The sequence below is a fragment of the Triturus cristatus genome, chromosome 7 (genome assembly GCF_964204655.1).
Source record: "Triturus cristatus chromosome 7, aTriCri1.1, whole genome shotgun sequence".
Taxonomy (NCBI): domain Eukaryota; kingdom Metazoa; phylum Chordata; class Amphibia; order Caudata; family Salamandridae; genus Triturus; species Triturus cristatus.
Window position 1 is genome coordinate 104,234,847 of NC_140590.1, and position 23,216 is coordinate 104,258,062.

The 23,216-nt window shown below is 44.9% G+C and overlaps 1 protein-coding gene across 1 annotated transcript in view; it reads right to left on the reverse strand.

Annotated features, from left to right (window-relative positions):
* The window catches only part of KCNN4 (potassium calcium-activated channel subfamily N member 4), a 598,479-nt gene that overhangs the window by 188,416 nt on the left and 386,847 nt on the right, over nucleotides 1-23,216 (reverse strand). The window contains exon 5 of the mRNA XM_085615741.1: nucleotides 14,988-15,098. Within this exon, the coding sequence (XP_085471867.1) occupies nucleotides 14,988-15,098 (111 nt within the window). The remainder of the gene's footprint in view (nucleotides 1-14,987; nucleotides 15,099-23,216) is intronic.

Sequence of the window (23,216 nt, forward strand, 5' to 3'; positions counted from 1 at the left end):
ACTCTATCCCCCACCTTGTAATCGGGTTCGATTTGTCGGTGTTTGTCTGTGTTGTGTTTGTAGGTCTCTTTTGTTTTGGCTAGTTCAAAGCGGGCTTGTTGCCATATAGAACGGAGCAAGGAATGGTACGCCTGTACAGTGGGTACATCGCTGGTGCGGTTGTCTTCCCATGGTGTCGTCCTAGGGTGGTGGCCTTGAAGACAAAAGAACGGTGAGAGTCCGGTTGCTGTATGTTTGTTGTTGTTGTATGCATATTCCACCAACCATAAAACTTCGGACCATTCCTTGTCAATAGTGAGCAGCAAGCAACGGAGGTACTGTTCCATGGATTGGTTGGTCCTCTCCGCCTGCTCGTCTGTTTGAGGATGGTAGGCGGAGGACAAGCGTACTTCCAGGTCCAGAAGGCCGCAGATCTCGTTCCAGAATTGGGATATGAATTGGGTCCCTCGGTCTGTGATCAGAACGGAAGGAATGCCGTGTAGCCGGATTACGTTGTGTACGAAAATCACTGCTAGTTCAGCAGCGGTTGGGAGTTTCTTGAGGGGCACGAAGTGCACCATTTTGGTGAGGTGATCCACAATGGTGAGGATGGTATCACCTGTCTTGGTTTCAGGAAGCTCCACGATAAAGTCCATCGAAACCATGTGCCAAGGATAGGGGGGAACCGGTATCGGATGTAACAATCCCACCGTAGGTTGGGTGGAGGTTTTTCCTTGTGCGCACACGGTACAGCGGGCGATGTGTGTCTGTGTGTCGGAGGCTAGAGTTGGCCACCAGAAATGTCTTTGTATCAGGTCCTTGGTTTTCTGGTATCCGGGATGTCCAGACAATGGATGATCGTGGCACAGGAACAATGCCTGTTGTTGGTGACTCATTAATGGGAGGTAATAGTTTTTTCCTTTGTACAGGAATCCGTCGTGTTCTGTTACCCCCTGGACGTTACGTGTCCAGTCCTCTGGTATTTTCTGTTCCAGGTCTCCGCATAGCTGGGATAGAAAGGAGGAGGTGATCATTGCTCCTTGGAAGCGATGTTCTGGAATGATGGGTGCTGGCTCTGTAGCGGGGTGGTTGTTTTCGGTTTCGTCTAGCCTAGACAAGGCATCGGCCTTGGCGTTCTCCCTTCCTGGCCGGTAGGTAATCCTGAAGTCATATTCGTTAAAGAAGAGAGTCCACCTTAACTGTCTGGCGGTTAGAGCCCTTGCTGAACGGAGGAACTGTAGGTTTCTATGATCGGTGAAGATGGTCACGGAGTGTTTGGCGTGTTTTAGGTAATGGCGCCATTCACCGAAAGCTGCCTAGATGGCCAACAGCTCTTTGTCTGAGATTGTATAGTTGCATTCTGCTGGCTGTAGTTTTCTGGAATAATAAGCCACCGGGTGGAGTAAGCCGGTTCCGGGGTCCCTTTGTGACAATACTCCTCCTAATGCGTTTTGTGAGGCGTCGGCCTCCACTATGAAGGGCTGATTGGGATCCGGGTGCCTTGGTACTGGTGCTGAGGTGAAGCATGATTTCAATACTTGGAATGCGTTTTCGGCTTCTCTGCTCCAACAGAACCGCGTGCCTTTTCGTAACAAGCAAGTGATGGGGCTCTCTATCTTGGAAAAACCAGCGATAAAGCGACGATAGTAGTTCGCAAAACCCAAGAATCTCTGGACTTGTTTTACGGAGTCCGGAGATGGCCATTGTATTATAGTGTTCACCTTCCTGGAGTCCATCTCCATGCCGGTCGGGGTTAGGATGTGTCCTAAAAATTCCACTGTGGTGGCGTGAAAAACACTTTTTTTCTAGCTTGACGTACAGGCCGTGCTGTTGTAGCCGCTGGAGAACAGCTCGTACGTGTGGTACATGGTCTGACATGGTTGCTGAGTAGATCAATATGTCGTCTATATAGACGATACAAAAGCGGTCGATATACTCCCGTAACACCTAATCAATAAAAAATTGGAAATCAGCAGGGGCGTTGCAGAGCCCGAAGGGCATCACACGATATTCGAATAAACCGTACCGTGTTCGGAAGGCGGTCTTCCACCCGTCCCCCTCTCGGACTCTGACTAGGTGGTAAGCCCCGCGCAAATCCAATTTCGTGTAGATCGCTGCATCCTTCAATTGGTCCAACAAGTCTGGGATCAGTGGCAACGGGTACCGATTTTTTATCGTTATGGCGTTTATCGCCCTGAAGTCGATGCACGTGCGCAAATCCCCTTCTTTTTTTGCCACGAAGAAAAGAGGGGAAGATACAGGAGACCGCGAATGACGGATGAACCCGTTCTGTAGGTATTCGTTGAGGTAGTTGCGGAGGTGTTCGTTCTCTTTTTCTGTGAGGGAGTAAACACGGCTGCAGGGAAGTGTGGATCCTGGAATGATGTCGATTCTACAGTAGAAGGTTCGATGCGGGGGTAACGTGTTTGCGCCTTTTTTGTCGAACACTTGGACCAAATCCAGATATTCTATGGGGATGCCCCCTGGCACGATGATCCCAATCTCGTGGAGCGGCAGTGCGCAGGCCTGCACGGTCCTGCGGATATGGCGTTCCGTTGAGGGGTAACATGACGACCTACAATGGGTTGATGTTAACGTGAGCTCCTTGGTCACCCAATTTATGTGAGGATTATGTTGTGTCAACCAGGGGATGCCCAGTATTAATTTGAACTGTGGGGCGTCAATCACGTCGAAGGCGATGACCTCAGTATGCGTGTTATCCAGCTTCATTTCTAGGTCTTCGGTCTGATAGCGGATTAGCCCCGAGGTGAGGTCCGTGCCATCCACTGCCTTAACTGTTTCTGTTTTTTTCTTCTCTCTACGGGACATACCCAGGTTGGCCATGAACCGGGTGTCAATGAAATTGCCTGTTGCTCCTGAGTCGATTAACGCCGTGACGTGCCAGGATAGAGCCGAGGGGGAACGTAGGTGCACTGGTATACCCATGTGTCGTGGAACACTGTGGGAGGTAGGGGCCTGTTTTTTCTCAGCAGGCAACCCCAGTAGACAGACCCTGTTAACTACTGGGTTGCCCCGTTTCCCAGCCCTTCTCCTCGGGCTATGGGAAGAGCAAAAGGTGTCTTCTCTTTTGGTTTGAGGGGTTTCACCGGACAGTCCCTGACGAAATGACCGCTCTTGCCGCAATACAGGCATTGGTTTTGGGTTCTCCTTTTCTCTTTTTCTTCTCTATTTAGGGGGCCACTGATGCCACCTATCTGCATGGGTTCTATGGTATCTTGGGCTTTAGTGGTTTCTTTATACATGGGGAACCTGCTCTCCCCCCACTTAGTTCTTTCAGTCCGACGTTCTTGGAGCCGGTAATTCTGCTTGACTACCATGTCGATGAAGGGGCCTATCTCCTCCGGTGGTTCGCTTATTTGAGAGATGAGGTCTTTCAGCTCATCACGCAAGCCCCGGTAAAAAACCAACACCTGTTTCGTTTCTGGCCATCAGGCTTCTACCACTAATCTATTGAATGTGGTTATGTAGTGTAGCAGGTCAGCGTTACCCTGCTTCAAATTGAGTAACTCGTTATCTGCAGCTTGAACGAACGTATGACGGGCAAACATACGTCGCATGGTTTCCTTGAACACCGGGAAGTTGTAGAGCAGAGGTTCATCATTTTCTACCAAGGGTATGGACCATTGAGCGGCATCACCTCCCAGATAGGAAAGGACAAAGGCTACCTTGGAGGCATCGTCCGGGAAGGCGGACGCACGGGCCATGATGTGAAGGTGACATTGATTAAGGAAGATACTGTACTTTGAGCTGTCGCCATAACAGCGTTCTGGTGTGGCTAATTGTGCGAGATGTGGGGCTATGACCTGTATGGGAGAAGCTGTTGCAGGGGAAGAAGGCCCGGGACTCCCATGGTTAAACAAAGGGGGCCTCACTAACCCTTCTTGCCTGGCCCTGACCGTCGGGGTTGCCCCCCAGGGCCCGGTAAGGCCGGTGCCCACTTGCCCCTGTAGGGTCATTATGTCTTGTCGCAAACTACGATTTTCTGCTTGTATGGTAGTCAGCATGGCGGCTATGTCCTATAACGTAACCGTAGGGTTGTCCATGTCATCCAGGCGGAATACGCAACGTGGGCTTCGTATTCTGTCAAGTCCCCACACCGCTTACCGTTAGTTGTGTGGGGTAATTCCGCAGGGGCGACGTGAACAACCCCCTCCAGTACCCTTCGCCCCCCAGATAGGGTGGATACTACCTAGGACCACAAGGGAACCGGGTGAGGCAGCCAGAGGAGACGTGGACAGCTGGGGAAGATGCCTTGAATCCACTGGGGGTCTGATGGTGGGCGTAACCTAAAACATGAAGCACATGGGTATCAAACACACCTCAAACACAAATCGTCAAGACAGATGTAACCGACAAAAGGAGATGTTATAGTCACCTGGGGTGTAGCACTTCTAGGAAGGTTTCGGCTTGAGGGTAAAGGAAACAATGTCCCGAACAGCACTTAATGAGGGCACTCCTATGCCGAGTGAACATGCAATCCAGGACATACCGGGAACACCAAAACCCCTCAGTTGTGATCTTACCCAGAACGCTTCCCAGCAAGGTCCTACTGGCGTACGTATGGGGGAAGAGACGCGCTCCTGTGATACCCACGGGGCGCGTGGTGCAAGAGGAACTGTTCGAGTGTTGTAGAGTTTCAGGTGCCAGGCGGCTCCGTGCCTCTGCACGAGCCGTAAGAGGTGACTGAACGCGCTTCCGTACCGCAATGACAAATATCCTGTCAGCTCCGTGGAGAGTGCGAGCTGTAAAGTAAAGACTGAGGCTGAGGCGGCTCCGGGCAAGGTACGGAACCCCAAAAGAACTGAAAGTGCGCTCCTGCGCCGAGGTACCAAGAATAGTGCCCGCCTTGCGCTTGAGCACGAGCGGTGCAGTAAGGTTAAGGCGACCCTGTGTTTCTACACGGGTCACAAGTGTGCCCTAATGCGCTCCTGCGCCAAGGGGGAAAGTAACTGAAAGCGCGCTCCTGCGCCGAGGGGAAAGCAATGGTGGATTTGACTTGCCTTTGCAGAACGCCAGTACTCGCGCCACTTGGAATCCAGGGATTGTTGGCGTCAAGCGGGGGCTGAGAAAAAAGAGGGGTCCCAAAACACATTTTCCCAATGCATTTTCCCATAGGACCTTTAGTCGAAGGTACAGCCCGAACGGCTGAACAGAATTACTTGAAATTTGGCAAAGAGGTAGTCCTCAGGTCAGGGATGTGCCTTTTGCATATATGGTGTCAATTTGTTCAGTTATTCCTGAGAAAATTTCAGTTAAAAGTACATAAATATCTATAAGCGCGCACCGTGCGCGCACCTTAACGTGCGCGAGCGTAATTATGATTGGTGGTTATATGTCAGTCAACATTCGAATCGGTCGAAATCAGGAAGTGTCTTCCACCATTTTGTGTGTGACAGTGATAAAGAAATGTGGAGAACGTGAAAAGGGGGCAGGGTACAGAGTTTTGTCAGGGGGTCCCTGAAGGACCCCGAAGGGTGAAAAAAACATTTTTTTTTTTTAAATCGCGAGGTGCGCGCACCGTCGCGAGGTGCGCGCACGGCGGAAAAAAATCATTAAAAAAATAGAATTAAAAATTAAATTTAAGTGTTTAGATGTTAGGTGGCTCTAAAAAGAGCCGTTGTGTTAATTGAGGAACAGAGGAACAAAAAAATGAAAAGAATTAGGGGGTGCCGCATGTGTGCTGCTGTATCTTGCTCTCTATTAGGGGAATGCTGGTGTCACCATAAGAGAGAAGAGCATTGCACGCATTGCACCGTATATGCGCCCTCTTGAACAGAGGGTGCATATCCAGAGGAACAGAAGCAGGTGAAGCTGCCGCCGCAGATGAAGTGCTCGGCTGAGCTGCCGATGATGTGCTCAGCTGAGCTGCTGCAGATGTGCTCGGCTGAGCTGCTGGAGGGTTGTCTCTAGCAGCTCGAGCTAAAGCCACAGGATGTACTCCTTTAACGTGCCTGATCATAGTGAAAATACTAAAAGAGTATTTCTTTTTAGGATCTCCTCTTGATAAGGCAACACCACAAATAGTGCAGGTGACTTTTGGAGCATTCGCCTTCTTCTGCCCCTCTGGAAATGTAAAAAATTGCCATATAAAAGAGTCTTTCTGTTTCCTCTGTCTCTGTAGCACAAGGGTCTCCTGTTCACTCCCAGAAGATGACTGCTGCTCTGCCATTCTCAAGTACTGGAGTACTGGAAAAGCTGCTCAGCTCCTTCTCCCAGGGAATCAGAAGAAATAATGAGGGGAGTGGGTGTGGTGTTGGAAGTTTCTGGAACTGAAACTACTATAAACCAATGAAAAGTGTTGTTTCTTAATTACATGACCCGAAACTACTATAAACCAATGAAAAGTGTTGTTTCTTAATCACATGACTTGCCGTGCGCGCACGGTGCGCGCACGTTGCGCGCACGGAGCACGCTCGCATGCACATACGGAGCACGCGCGCATGCGCGTACGGAGCACGCACGTACGGAGCACGCACGACGTACGCATGCGCACGTGGAGCACGTACGCATGTGCGCATGCTCCGTATGCGCATGTGTGCGTGCTCCGTACGTGCGTGCTCCGTACGCGCATGCGCGTACGGAGCACGCGCGTACGGAGCACGCGGGCATTCGCGTACGGAGCACGCTCGCACGACGTACGCATGCGCACGTGGAGCATGTACGCATGCGCACACGGAGCACGTACGCATGCGCGCACCGTGCACGCACGGTCAAAAACCCTTTAAAATTTTTTTTTTTTTTAAGTGTTTATAAATTTATAGAAGATATTAACTATGCTGTTCAACTTTATCCAAATAAAAAAAAAAAAGAGCTGAGCCATTCCATATTACAGGATACAGTCAATCTATAACTATATACATAGGTAGCTTATTGCAAAATAAATATTTAAAAAATATAATAATACATTCATAAATTAGCATTTACAAAACCTTGCAAATTCACTTGAAAAACCATACATTTCACACACGTTATAGTTAGGAATTAGCATTTAAAAAATCTTGCAAATTCACTGAAAAAACCATAGGTTTCACACACGTTATAGTTAGGAATTAGCATTTAAAAAAACTTGCAAATTCACTGAAAAATCCATAGGTTTCACACATGTTATAGTTAGCTGGACATTTCACTCGTAAAAAACCATTGAAATTCCACCGTTATAGTTAGTTCAGCTAACTATAACTCGCGCGCCCGCAATCCACTGCTGATGACGTCACATATTACATCACTCATGACATGGTCAGTGACATCACTCATGACATCACTGATGACATCTCAAATGACATCACTGATGACATCATCCTTGTGTAAGAGTGGCAGACCTCCTCTTATCCGAATATAAACTTTGATACACACATTGAAAAATACAAACTAAGGTTTTGAATTTTATAGAGATACCAATACCAGTTAGAACAACCTATTCAGTAATTCCAAAATCTACATGTGCATCCACTCATTAATCAACACTTCTATATAGTCACTCATACATGTACTCAGTCATCATATGTACTCATACACCTATACATCCTGTTACACACCTACACTCATACATAGAGTTACTCACACACATACTCACACATGCAAATAAACATCCATTTACTTGCATGTACAGCTATACACACACCAGTACACTTATTTCTACAGAAACTTACACATACTTACTTTCTAAAACAATCACTTATAGAAACACATACTTATTTATACAGGAACTCTTCCAATCTCTCACTCTCATATATCCTCACTTATATACATCAATACTCACATATACTAGTTCAAAACATATGGACTTACTCATAAAGACACTATTGAGACAGTCATTCACTCAATTACTCACCCATACACACACTCATCCACCCATACTGTACTGCTCACATACTGTCTTCAAAATACATACAAACAGTGAGTCACTCATTCATGCATCCATACGCTAAGTAACATCCCCCACTGAACCATACAGACACTCATACTGATACTCTAAAAACAACTAATAACCCATATACACACTCATGTAGCTACTCACCAACCCATGCAGCCACTTATACACAAAGCGAGATGCTGATATAGATTTATAAATATTTAAACATTACTCACTAATACTTGTATTCACTAAGATACTGTTAATAAGTCAGTTATACAATTAATTTTGCAAAAAAAAACATCCATTTAGACACTTATTTACCCATTTTGTCTTCCATTAACCTTTAGATAGACATATATTTAAAAAAATTATTTTTCAGAAAGACACATATTCACTGGATGATGTCATCAGTGATGTCATCAGTGATGTCATTTGAGATGTCATCAGTGATGTCATGAGTGATGTCACTGACCATGTCATGAGTGATGTAATATGTGACGTCATCAGCAGTGGATTGCGGGCGCGCGAGTTATAGTTAGCTGAACTAACTATAACGGGGGAATTTCATGGTTTTTTACGAGTGAAATGTCCAGCTAACTATTACATGTTTGAAACCTATGGTTTTTTCAGTGAATTTGCAAGGTTTTTTAAATGCTAATTCCTAACTATAATGTGTGTGAAACCTGTGGTTTTTTCAGTGAATATATATATACATATATACATACATACATATATACATACATACATACATACATACATGCAGTTGGCACTGGGCAGTTATAGTTAAGTCAGCGTTTCCATAGAAAACACATTTTTTCTGTTGCTAATAACTTTGGCCCAGTTTGATGAATCTCCACAAAAATTCCAAAAAGGTGCTTTCTTTCAGCTGAAATATTCCACAAAGGTGAGGGGGGGCCAGACGCCCCCCCATCCAAGCCATACAGGCCCCGTGGACTCCACCTCTGGGGCCCAAATGGCCCAACAGGGTAGGGGGAGCCACGCGACCTACCTCCCGGAGCCTTAAACGGCCCTTGGGACCTCATTCCCCAGGGGGGCGATTATCTACTTAAAAGGGAAGGGGACCGTGTGCCCCTCCCTGAGCCCTTAATAGCCCTGGGGACCCCAATTCCCCAAGGCCGGCTCACATAATGTGTCCTGGAGATCCCACCTCTGGATGCACTGGTATCCCTGCCCGCACGGGCAAAGAAACGTATGTTTGCTCCTGCTGGCAGAAGCATTTTTTAATCTCCTGCCAAATGAGAACAAATATGGGGGAAAATGTGGGAGAGAATGTGGCCTTACGGCCAGAGCTGCCGCCTTTGGAGCTGGGAATCAGGTTCGAGCCTCGGCATCGGCTCAGCATCCTGTGATTCTGGGCAAAGCTCTTAATCTCCCCGTGCCTACCAAAAATGAAAGTGTCCTTATGTAACATAACAGGTGCTATTGTAAAGTGCTCCAATACCTTTGGGTTGAGTTTCAGCTATATAAATCTGAAAGGAAAAATAAAAAACACTGTCTGCTCCTAGCTGGCGGGAGCTTTAAAAATGCTTCTGCAGTCTGGGAGCAGACTTGAGATCTTTTTCCATGCCTGCCCTGATGCGGGCCGGGAAACAGATCAACAGATTGCTCCCACCTGGAGGGAGAAGCATAAATAGCAGTTCCCTGTTAGCAGGAGCAATGCTGGCTCTCACAGAATGTGGGGAAACGGCTGGGCCGCGAAGGCCCTGGACCTCCCGCTGTGGCCTCCAAAGTTTGTATGGTGGGGGCCCTGGGTACCTCAGAGACTCTTATGACACCAGTACCCACCCAAGGCACCCACCTTTAAATTATGCTGGCCCCAGGGTATGGGGTCCCTCGGTCCATAATAGGCGTACAGCCCCGCTTCCCTTTAAACAAAATATAACCTAGGGGTTGGGTCTCCTGGGCCTAATGAGTCTGGGGAGGGGGGCTGTTTGGCCTCCCCTCCCCTCCCGCTTAAAAATGCAGTGTGATTTTTCTACAATTACACATTGAAAAATCCTTGATGGAGGTGAATGCATTGTTGATTTATTGAGGCCTAATCCCTTCTGTAGTGACTGTCCAAGACAAGTGCGTTTTTTCTTGTTATTTCCTGGCCTGAGAGCAGAGTCCTAGGTTCTGCCTTTTAATTGTTGCTGAGTATGCAAATGCAAAAAGAACAATTGATGGACAGAATGCAGAACAATGTGATACATTCACCCCAGTACAGAGATCTGGGCCTAAATTGATCGTTTTTGTGCTCACCATGTCATTCCAGTTTCGACCCAGCCATATGCAAATCAGTCTTGCCCCTGCACCAATCGGAACAGTCCAGCCCGAACTGCCAGGCCAAGTCCTCCCTGGACTGGAAACAAGCATCCTAGGACCGGTTTCGGGCTTTCAGCCAGGATAGCTTGACTCCAGTGGCATGGAGAGCATGGGACCCACGTCTGGGCATACCCATCCCACTCGGGGCGATAAATGTAAAAAGAACAATTGATGGATAGAATACAGAACAATGTCATACATTCTCCCCAGTACAGAGATCTGTGCCTAAATCCTTCGTTTTTTTGCTCACCATGCCATTCCAGTTTGGACCCAGCCATATGCAAACCGGTCTTGACCCTGCGCCCAATGGGAACAGTCCAGCCCGAACTGCCAGGACAGGTCCTCCCTAGACTGTAAACAAGCATCCTAGGACTAGTTTTGGGCTTTCAGCCCTCATCAGCCAGGATAGCTTGACTCCAGTGGCATGGAGAGCACGGGACCCACGTCTGGAAATACCCGTCCCATTCGGGGTGACAAATGCAAAAAGAACAATTGATGGACAGAAAGCAGAACAATCTCATACATTCACCCGAAGTACAGAGTAAGTTTCCGACCGATTTTGATGGCGCATTCTTGATGGAAAGGTATATGAGGAAATCTCCACCAAGCAAAGAAGCACTTACTCCAAATATTTAAGAGGAAGTACCCTTGTTTGGTGATTCAACTCTTTGTCTGTGGTCTTGTTGTCTTCTCTACACGAGGATCCATTTTGGCACTGATTTCTGTACGAAGACCCACGAGGAACAATCACATTCATCCATTGAGGTAGGACCCTTTTATTTAAATGTTTGGCCCATTAGGGCCTAATTAGGCTCAGGGAAAGGAGCTGTGCGTCCTCTCCCTTTCTTAATTACTCGGTCTCAGGGGATGGGGTCCCCAGGGCCTAATAAGGCTCGGGAAGGGGGGATACACCCCTCTCCTCTTTGATATTAAATTTGGCCCCAGGGGCATGGGGTTCCTGTGGCCCAGAAATGCTCGGGAGGGGTGCTGTACACCCCACTCCCCTTTTATTTACATTTTGTCCCCGGGGGTCCCTCCTAATAAGGCCCATGTGGGGTGCCTCATGCCCCCTTCCCTTTTTATTGGAAGTGGTACCCAGGGCCAGTTAAGGCTTGGGGAGGGTGCTGCACGCCACCTCCCCTTCATCTATATGTTTTGGCTCCCCGGGGCCCGAAGGCCAATTTCGATGCTAAGCACACCAAAAGCTCTCAATGGAGCTTAGGGTCGGCTGCCTGCGGGGAATTCTAAACAGGGCCTGGCTGCAGGACTAACCCCATGTCAGGCATGACCAAAGAGAGTGCGCAGCATAGGGTTGACTGCCTCTGGGTGGCTTCCAGCAGGGAGTTGGATGCAGGGCCACTTTATAAGCCAGGCCCTGTGGCCAAACCCACACAGCACGCAATGGAATGGCTGTGCACAGCGTATGGTTAGCTGTCTGCAGGCAGGGGGGTGTTGGCTGCTTCCAGATTGATTGGTCACAGGGCCTAGCTGTGTGCAGCAAGAGGTTAGCTTTACATATGGTAATAAATTATTAATTTAATAACCAAGAAATTCACAGAAAAAAATCAAAGGTTAGAGTAAGGTTATATTTAGATGTACTAAAAAGATCTGTTTTTGGTCATGTCAGTGACAACATTGAAGGTTTGAACTAAAAAAAACTACAGAAATTCACCAGTTATAGTTAGCATAGCTTACTATAACTTGTGTCCCCGCCATGCACTGCGTATGACCTCACATTATATCACTTATGAAATTTTTTATGACATCACTGATGAGATCTCAAATTCCATCATTGAGTATATCACTAGTGACATTATCTAATGAGCATGTTAGTTTGTTTTATAGTTCACATAGGTGCGGATAACTACCATATTACTTTTCTACCATATTTAGTACACCCTGTGTCCAGCTATTGGGTGCAAGTGCTTCGCATCATAGGTGTGTAGAGGTATTGAACACATTATAAATCTTTGAATTGAAGAGTAACTTTGTGTGTAGATGACAGTTGATGACTTGTAACCAGTATGTTCCACACAAGGTTTTTTTGTTCTTCAGAAAAAGTTTCTAACTGGGTAAAGATTAGACATAGTAAATACTAAGCATTGTAAGCAGCCTTGAGTTATTAGATAGAATCATCTCTGCATGGACAATTTCTACATAACATAGAAGACTATATGTACTAACCTAGGTATGTGTGCTTCTTTTGCTACAGAAGATGGGCTAGCTGTAAAGCTTTCACCACAGTACCTTCAGACCTTGGTTATTTTAAGCGAGTAGTGGCTTTTTGAAAAGTGTTTCATAGAGTGTACATTGTTGTTACTAGATACTTTTTTAATACTTTGTGGTGTATTTGTCATAAGAGTTACACTATCTGCAAACAGTGCTGTACAGTGTAAACTATCTCCATATAGTAAACACTGCTTACAGTAGCCAAGTTTCTACTCATATCAACTTCATTTCTCAGTGTATGTTTGGTGACTGTGAGGGGTTTGAAACAGACAAAAGCTGTCTATAGTAGGAGATTCATTTTGGAGCAAACGTTGTGTGTCTTGGAGAACTTGGCTTTCTCTGAACAGTTGTATACATATTGAACACTGTGTGCAATGAGCGTTCCCCATATATCTGTGGTTGACTGTTAATGTGAACTTGGCTACCTGTGAAGTTTATGGTATAGGGTCAATATTGCACAGAACACATGCTTGCTATACCTAAGGGAGTTGCATCTGTGATGGAATTAATTATGCTTCAAATTCTGAGATATTTTGTACTTACTTTCAGGCCTCTAATGCTATACTAATTTACAGAGTAATGTGTAAAAAAGCAACTTGGATAATATATATATATATATGTATGTGTGTCTGTGTGCATGCGTATGTGTATAGGTATATATACATGGTCAATGAAAAAAAAAGGCTAAAATGATGTTATAGTTAGGAATTGTAATAATGGCTTACTTTGATTTTAAGCTATATTGTACTTACTTTCAGGCCTCTAATGCCATACTAGTTTTTACAGTAATATGTAAAAACGTAGCTTGGATCATGTCATTATCTATCTATCTATCTATCTATCTATCTATCTATCTATCTATCTATCTATCTATCTATCTATCTATCTATCTATCTATCTATCTATCTATCTATCTATCTATCTATCTATCTATCTATCTATCTATCTATCTATCTGTATGTGTATAGGTATATATACATGGTCACTGAAGAAACAAAGGTTAAAGTGATGTTATAGTTAGGAATTGTAATAATAGCTTACTTTAATTTTATTTAAAACCTTAGAATTCCTTGGGAAAAAAACAAAAGTTGAAAGGACTTTATAGTTAGGCAAAAATATCAGTTAAAACATAATATTTTAAACTTAAAAAAAGCTGGAATTCATCAGTTATAGTTATTTAAAGTAACTAGAACATGTTCCCTAAAGTAACTGTAATGTGCACCTCCACCATGCACAGCACTGTTATCAATATTGCAATTTCAGATGTGAATAAGGATGGTATGAATGGAGTCATTGAATATCAAGAGTGATGTATTATCTGAGGTTATAAGCAGTGCACTGGACGAACACCAGAAAAGGAAAATCACCAACTTATGTGGAATTCTGAGGATATGGCTTCCACACGAAGATATCACATAGAGGGTACACAACCATATCTTATGTTGACTACAAGTAGGTATTGCAAACAAAAAGAAAACAGAAAGCTTGTTAAAAATGGATGGACTGACATACCTGTAATATTTCAGACAAGAAACATAGGGGGGAAAATCTGCGCCTGCAAAGATGCTTTAAAAATTGCCCATTCAGATTGGTGGTCATTTGAAATTAGTACATACAGGGCCACAAATCCAACTTGTAGTTGTCTCTTTTTTGCTCGTGCAGCATGCACTACTGCATGAGCTGATGGTTAGGAAATATTGGCCCTAAGGTGTCTTGAGTCTTCTTTGTCATAGCTCTCCAAAAAGTACATGGTTTGCTCTTTGGTAAACAGCTTTATGTTTCAATGATTTATCCTTAGATTAGAGCTGAAATGTTCTGCCTACCTGAACAGTCGTAGGTCCTGTCTACCTGAAAAGCCTTGTGCAGCTCCACCAACCCAGCAGGCACCTCGCTTAGTCAGACTCTCACATGCACTGCACATTCGCAAAAGCAGAGCAGGAGGCAGTGCTTTCTCATACGTTGCACCTACAGTGTGGAACAGCCTTCCGCACCACATTCGAGCCTTCCCATCACCTCTCAAATTCTGCAAGAAGTTTAAGACCTGGCTCCTTGAGTAAGACTCTTCAAGGCCAGCAACACACACCTGCTAAGCACAAGGATACCCTCACAGGTGATTAGTAGCTATAAAATCCACGTAACGTAACATAACATAACAGTTGTTGCCTAGCATGGTTCCACAGTCATGACATACTTAAATATTATGAGTTTTATTGACAGATTTTACTGTCATAGGAAACCTCTTGGACTGAGTAACTTTCATATTAGCCAGATCAAAAATGTATGGGTTGTGGCTCTAGCCACTGCTATTCCAAGGGGTGGGGGACTGGTTGGTCATTCCTGATTGATGCATTCTATATTACCGTTCTAAGGACAACAAAATAACCATTTAGTCTACAGGTAGAAGTCTCCAGGTAGAACAGAAAGATTCCAAATGGCTAAACACAACTGCTGTGGCATAAAAATAGCGCTCTGCTCTAAAGGAGCGTGGTGATTACCTATTCCAAATTCACCTTGTTGGTAATGCTGAAATTCTAAAGCAAGCTATGTCATAGACACCAGGTTACTTACACATTCCTACCTGTTTCATGTAGTGTATGTCCAGCATGAAGTTGTGCACATGTTTCTCCGCCTTTGTAAACTCCAGCTTGTTAGCAGCCACAGCTACCAGCAAAGCTGTGCACCCTACTCCCTGAAAAACAACAGAGCATAGCAGGATAAGATGCTGGGTGGTTGTCTGTCAGAGTTAGTTGCCTTACTTGCAAAAGAAGTATAACATTGAAACTGGCATTATATGAAAATAAAAAAGTCATGATATTGAAATACCATAATGACACATCTACAATAAGGAGCTGCAGTGCAGCATTAATTAACAAGCATTTACAATGCAATCAGTCCCGCATTTGTGAAAATTTGAGCTCTTTGCATTGAAAATGGCTTAATTTTTACTTTTGTTTTTTATTTGCAGTGGAGTGATCATATATGCATAGCGATACTGGCAATCATTTGATCTTGCGGTGCTGGAGAACCAGAAAATGGGAAATAGGTTATGAGGGAGGGGAGACAAGAGTTATATGCTCCCTGACAAAATAAGTAACAACATGCTGGAAAAAGCAAACACTCATAGTTAATGGAAGAGTAAGGGCCTGATTATGATGCGTTTCAGACTGCAACCGACAGCTTGTCGGTTGCGGTCCGAACCGCATCAACTGCTGTGTTCCAACCGATGCATTAGGATGCGTGCGGTCGGAGGTAGCAGTTGGAGGGACTGAATGATGCCTTCTGACGGGCTCATGGAGCCCGTCACTTGGTCAGCAACTCCTCATAATCCCTTAAGAACGGCGTTTCCGCTGTCGGGATTATATCAGTTTCCGACAGCCTTTCCATGTCAGTCAGGGTGTCATAAGAGGAGAATGCCAGAGGTTGATGCATTTTATGTTGCCAGTACCTCCACTTTAACAGGGCTTTAATAACTGTCAGGGGGACCTCCGGTTGTGTTCATAGATGCAGACACCCTTCCTTGGTCAAAGTATCTTTTACATATTTTATCCAAGGTATGCTTCCCGACCCTGGAATCCCCAGCACTTCTTTAAGGCCAGCTCGATAGGAGTGCAGTTCTGGAGATGCCCAAGCCTGTCTCCAGAAAGGTATGGGCCTAATCCCCACCCCCTCATTGATAGACCTGACTCCCAGGTCTAGCCTAAGTAGAAGTAGTGGTGTACTATTAGGTAAACCCAATAGCTAGCATAAGAAGCGATTCTCACTAACTAACAAAACAGAAATATCCTTATGCCCCCATAGCTCGGTCCCATACAAGTCCGCTCCTAGTGCCTGCATATTATACATTTGGATTGCTGGGGAAATTGGGCAGAAGTGTGAGGTATGTTGTGCTCTTAACACCCCACTATGTTGGGTTGATTTTAGCCTTCTCGTTTCGAAATGGCATCTCCAATCAAAGTGTTCAGTAAGGGTCAGCCCCAGGTAGTCAAAAACACGAAGACGATCTAAGGGGTCACCACTTAGTTTAGGATTGGCTTGAGTGGCGTTATCGGGATTTAAAATCAAATATTTTATCTACATTTATTGCTAGACCCCTCTGGGTGCAAACTCTTTCAAAACTACATACATGTTTATGTAACTCCATCGGTGTTTTAGATATGAGGAGGGTATCATTCTCAAACATCAATTCTGGGATCTTAGCATTAGCCAGCCTGGGCCCATCTCAATTCCAATTATTCAAGAAGGAAATCAAATCATTTAAATAAAGGGAGAAAAGGGTGGGGCAAGGACGCAGCCCGGCTTACCCCCCCCCCCCACCCGATCCACAGGGAAGGGGTGCGTTAGTTGGGCTGTAGATCCACAGCAGACTTGTGCAAAGTTACTGCTCTGTCATCTAATTAATAAAGTCACCTGGTCACCAGGAACACCCAAATCTGCCAGAACCTGCCATAGTTTCACACGGGGTACTAAATCAAACGCCGAATGAATATAATGTAAAGGCTGCCTTTACTTAGGACGACCGTCTTCCAGAAAATGAATTGAAACCTGAAGACGTGGTCCACTGTACTAATACCCTCCCTGAACCCTTCCTGGAGGGGTGACAGAATTTGTGTTTTTTCACATCCATCATACCAGCATTTGTAAAGCGCACAGCTACCTCCGGAGAGGTCTACCGGCGCTGGGGGCCTTTGAGAAGATTAAATGAGCAATTGCCCATAGATGCAGCTGATTAATTGGTATGCTACTAAATATTTTTTGGGAACAGTCAATTAGATTAATGGGCCTGTTGTTGCGGGGATCAGCTGGAGATCCCTTTTTATGTATGGGGATAATTTCATCCCCTCCCCAAGTAGGAGGAATTGGTGCTCCATCCAGGAAATAATATTTTTATATAGCGCTTACAACCCATGACAAGGCGTCGATTGTTAAATATTAATAAAAGGCATGGACCCCAAACATCTACTTCGCTCCTATAGATGTTCCAAGGTATTTTACATAACAACACTTATTATACAGAAATTAATCAGTGTTTTTGCATGAAAAGTTAAGAACTTGACTACAGGGGCCCAAAGGGACCCATTTCATTATCTCTTGCTTATATTCTTACAAAACATATGGTTTAAAAAGACCGCATCCCTGAACATAAAGCCACGGTACACATTTTATAAACTAAAATAAGGAAAACAGCTTGTAAGGATCACATTAAACATTTTCCACTCTATGCATCAACCAGGTATTGCAGTACCTACAGGAATGGTGCACTTCCTCACCCGGGGAAACAATGTTGCTTAAAGAAAGACGAGAAAACGAAAGTAGCGCTTCACTGACAAACTCTGTAAAGTTGTCCTAATGTTTGTAGCTGTGAATAAAACCAAGCCGTTCGTGGTTGGAGTTTGAGACTGGTTTTATTCCTAAACTTTTTAACCGAAGGAACTAATGAGCGCTGAAGAACGGAGGAGCTGCTAAAATCCCTATTGGTGTCTGCCATCTGAGGAAGCGAATGTAATGCGGGACTGCGAGGACCAGCAGCCCCGCGATTGAACACAGCTGTGTCCTCTTCCCGTACTCCCGCCCTTCCGCCCTGACGCTATAACACTCCTCACGGCCCCCGCTTCGTGGGTGCCGTTCGTGGTTGGAGTTTGAGACTGGTTTTATTCCTAAACTTTTTAACCGAAGGAACTAATGAGCGCTGAAGAACGGAGGAGCTGCTAAAATCCCTATTGGTGTCTGCCATCTGAGGAAGCGAATGTAATGCGGGACTGCGAGGACCAGCAGCCCCGCGATTGAACACAGCTGTGTCCTCTTCCCGTACTCCCGCCCTCCCGCCCTGACGCTATAACACTCCTCACGGCCCCCGCTTCGCGGGAGCCGTTCGTGGTTGGAGTTTGAGACTGGTTTTATTCCTAAACTTTTTAACCGAAGTAACTAATGAGCGCTGAAGAACGGAGGAGCTGCTAAAATCCCTATTGGTGTCTGCCATCTGAGGAAGCAAATGTAATGCGGGACTGCGAGGACCAGCAGCCCCGCGATTGAACACAGCTGTGTCCTCTTCCCGTACTCCCGCCCTCCCGCCCTGACGCTATAACACTCAGCACGGCCCCCGCTTCGCGGGACGCGCGCGGGCGCGTGCCGGGCAAAGCCCGGGCCAAGGGCGGGCCCGTCTGAGCCCGTCCGAGAACGCCAGAGAACGGAACGGGACCCTTCTCTAACACCTATTGCTTTTAGCTTTTGATGCTGGGTAAGTGCAAGCTAATAACTGTACGTCTGTAACTCAGTGGGTTTTTGCATAAAGACGTTGCAACTAGATGCCAAAAATAGATAAAAAACCCAAAAGGGACGGTCCTATTCTGCAATCGTCTGGGGGCGCACTAATGGGAACATTGGATAACTTCTTGGTGAGAGTGCAATCAGCCCTTGCTAAGGATATAGAACTAACCGAAAAAAGACTATCATTAGACATTCTCTGTGACAAGAGGTCCTCTTTGGGGAATATGGCTAATTCAAGATCACCTCCGTGTGGCCAGCCTGTAAGGTTGGATTCCTTGAGTCCAGTGTCTCCTGTGATGGAAGAACGAATTAATGAGCCAACGACATGCCCCTCGTCACTGATTGAAATATTGGATGATAATGCTGACATTGCAAATATTGATAGTGGGGTCTCTACTTCCAAACCTTTGTCAAATATTAAGACTCGCTCAACCAGTAACTTAAATGTGGCTTCCGGCCAGCAACAACTAGCCACTACTCTGAAAAAAAACTGTAGGGGTAATCAAAAGAAAGCCGCTGGGAAGAACGCTAACACTAAGGCTGGTCATCCCCTTGTCTCTGTTTCAAAGAAGGTTACACCCCCATGTCCCAAGCCTTTAACAATCGAAACAAGGGCATACCCATTACCATCATTGGGGCTGTTAGATGTGGAAGTAACAGATACAGTATGTTTTTGGGATAAATTGGAAAGTATTGTTAAGAAATTATGTGACCCCATCTATGAAAGGTTAGGTTCTATTGAAAGTAGACTTGTATGTATGGAACTTTCACTTGCCTCGGGTAATTCTCGGGGTGGTAAACAAGGCCAGAGTTCGTTAAAAGAGCGTTCTGGCGTAATAGGTCATCGTATTGAGTCCAAATCCACTGCCAGTAATTTGATTATTTCTGCGCCAGATAATTGTTCTATCCCCCAGGAGTTTAATTGTTGTAAATACTTATCTGTGTGTTTTGGTAGCCCTTCCTTTGTGTCCTTTCCCTTTCTATCACTCTAGAAGCTGTAGGGTGTTCTTAGAGTGTTTATCTATTAAGCTGTATTCCATGCTTGGCAGTTATGTGTCTGGCCAGCTGGAGAGAGGTTGCTGTTTGCTGATATCTGAATAAATCCACACCTGCTTACCTGTAAACGACCTTCGTGTCCCTGAAGTCTTTGCTTACATCATTTGGCGACGATCTTAGTAGCTGGCTGGATCCTGACTCAACAGTGTTTACAGCGTGGTTCGGAATATCGTCAGGCAGTAATTTCTTTTCAAAAGCGGATTGGATCCAGCGTGCTGAGAGACATTCTTGTGGCCTCGCAGGATGTTTCCGTAATTTTCTTCGTTTTGGCTGGTTTCGCCTGTTGCCGAGAAGCGTTGTGCTCACGTCATCGACAGTAAGCCTTCTCCACGCATGCGCCGATTCTCAAGGTTGCCTGGATACCGTGGCATCAACATTGTCTCTACGTAGAGACGCAACCTTGTCAGCGTTCGCGTGAAGGTTTCTGCCAGCGGAAGGTTGCCTGGATACCGGGAAGTAAACATTCAGCGCTCGTAACGCTAGTGTGTTAAAGCCAAAGGAATCGTTACCTTCTACGCAATTTAGAGGGTGCGTTACATGACGTCCTGAGCTCATTCTGTGTACTACAGCAACGCGCTTAGGAGCAACTGGTGCTACGCTAGTAAGTGCATCCTGTGGCCTCATTGCAGCTCCTAGTTTAAAGGGCAACAAAACTCAAGTGTGACCATTAAAGTGGTGAATTGGAAGAGTAACAGTTGGGTTTTAACCGTTGTGTGTGTACTTTAAAAAAAAAATAATAATATTTAATAACAGTAAGCCGTAAATATGGCACAGCAAGTCACTGTTGCACTCCCACCACCCTTTTTAAAGGAAGCTGGCACGCCTGAAATTCCGTGGGAGGATTGGATAGTTATGTTTGACAACTATCTGGATGCCATGGATGGTCAAGAATTTCCAGCTAAGAGGAAAAAAGCGTTGTTGTTAAGTGCTTTAGGGAAAGAAGCACAGAGAATTTTTAAGTATCTTCCTCAAGCGCTGCAAGCTAGTGGTCAATCATCTCCAGATGTATACAAAGATGCAATGTCCAGACTTGAGATTAGATTTTCAAAGGAGGAAAACTTGGTGATGAATAGGTACAAATTCTATAAAAATAAACAACGTGTTGAGGAATCGATTGATGACTTTGTGTCTCGTTTGAGAGAGTTATCTGTCAAGTGTAACTTTGGGACTATGGCAGATGAAATGATTCGGGACCAATTAATCGTTCAGTGCAACAATAAAAAAATCCAGGAGAGACTTTGGGCGGCCAAGAATCCGTCTTTGAAGGTTGCCGTGGACTTGGCTAAAGTTGTGGAACAGTCTGAAATTTGCATGAAGGAATTGCAAAAGTCAGGTGCTCAAGCACAAGTATCCGAGGTGTCTGAAAAGAATCCCATTGAGAGCGAATGTGGAGATGATGAATCTATCGCTGCGCTAAAATCGAAATCAAAATTTCCTGAGAGACAACGTCAGTTTGTAAGGGTTCCAACAAAATTTTGCTCAAGATGTGGAAGTAATGCTCACTCATCTGATGCAAAATTCTGTTTTGCGAATAACAAAGAATGTTTAAAGTGTGGGAAAATGGGACATTTTTCAAAAATGTGCAGATATAAAGGGAAAGCGAGAGTAGCGGTAGTGGAAGAAAACAATATTGAGATTAGACGAGAGAATGATAAAATTTTGATTGTAAATGAAACTGACACGGATATCAATGTAATCAATGAGATGCGTGAAAGACGCCCAAAGGCGGAATTTGATATTAATGGTCATGTGGTGACCTTGATGGTTGATACTGGTTCGAGGTACACCATAATTCCCGAACTACTGTTCAGGGAAGAATGGGGAAATAAACCTCTAAAACAATGTGATATTTGTCCCACAGGATACCAAGGTGAACGGATTGACATGTTAGGTTATTTTGATGCGACTATTAGTTTTTCAGGCAAATCTATCCAAGGCAAAGTTTACGTTGCCATGGACGGGCCCCCTATTCTTGGATGGATTCACCAATATGATCTACATATCATTGTGAATCCTAGAGCATCTTGTCAGGTGATGGTAGTAGATGAGGTGTCCATTGAGGATATAATTCAGGGAGCAAGCAGGGTGTTCAGAGAAGAGTTAGGGGAATTGAAAGGCTATGTACATAAGATTTTGTTAAAGGATAATTCACTGCCAGTCCAACACAAACTCAGAAGAGTTCCGCTTACAGTTAGAGATGAAGTCAAATCTCTGATTAATGAAATGCAACAAGGGGGAATTATTGAACCGGTAGAAGCTTCAACCTGGGTTTCTCCGGTTGTGATTTCCCGGAAATCTGATGGGAAAATTAGGTTCTGTGTGGACCTTAGATCCCTTAACAAGAATGTCATAGCAGATACCTTTCCCCTACCCAATATTGGTGAGTTGGTTTCTACCCTAAATGGTGCAAAATATTTCTCCAAACTAGATCTTAAAAGTGCATATCACCAGATTCGCTTACATGACGAATCAAAAAATTTGACTGCATTCATTACCACAGAGGGCACTTTCCAATTCACTAGGCTTCCTTTTGGATTAACCTCGGCTGCCAGTGTTTTTCAACGGATGGTAACTGAATTGTTTAAAGGTATTACGAAGGCAGTCTTCTTTCAGGATGATATCTTGATCTTCGGTGAAACCATCGAGGACCACAATTACGTTCTGAAAGAGGTGTTACACAGGGTTGAGAGTGCGGGGCTAACATTACGCAAGGAGAAGTGTTTATTTTTGGTGCAACAAATTGAATATTTAGGGTATGAGATCTCAGCACAAGGCGTTAAACCAAAAAAAAATTTGTTGGAAGCGATACGTTCAGCGCCTTGTCCTGTAGATAAGGATCAACTTCGCTCCTTCATGGGACTTATTGAATTTTATTCAAAGTTTGTGGAAAATTTTTCAGACAAAACATTGACATTAAGACTTCTTTTAAAAAAAGGTGTTAAGTATGTTTGGGATAGTTCTCACACAGAGTGCTTTAACGCCATTAAGAGTGAATTGTGTGGGGCGAAAGTGTTAGCGTCTTTTGACATAAAACGCCCTTCTATTCTGATGGTTGACGCAAGTGCAACGGGTCTAGGCGCTGTTCTGTTGCAAAGGTACCCGGATGGTGACAGGACTATTGCGTTTGCTTCACGCACTTTGACAAGTTCAGAGAAAAATTACTCGGTAATTGAAAAAGAAGCTTTGGCTGCAGCATGGGGTGTGCAGTACTTTAGGACGTATCTTTGGGGTACTAGATTTAAGCTTATGACGGATCATAAACCATTGCTAAGAGTGTTATCTCCAGGTGGTGCTGGCAAAGGATCTCCTAGGTTGGCGAGACTTGCGTCGAAGCTGCAGGAATACCAGTATGATATTTCCTATATTCAAGGTTGGCGTAATATACAGGCCGATTGTTTGTCCAGGTTGAGTATTAAGGATGTGGAGTGTAATGTGGATAAGTCTGAAGACCAAGATGACGTGGCTATTGCATGGGTCCAGGATGTAT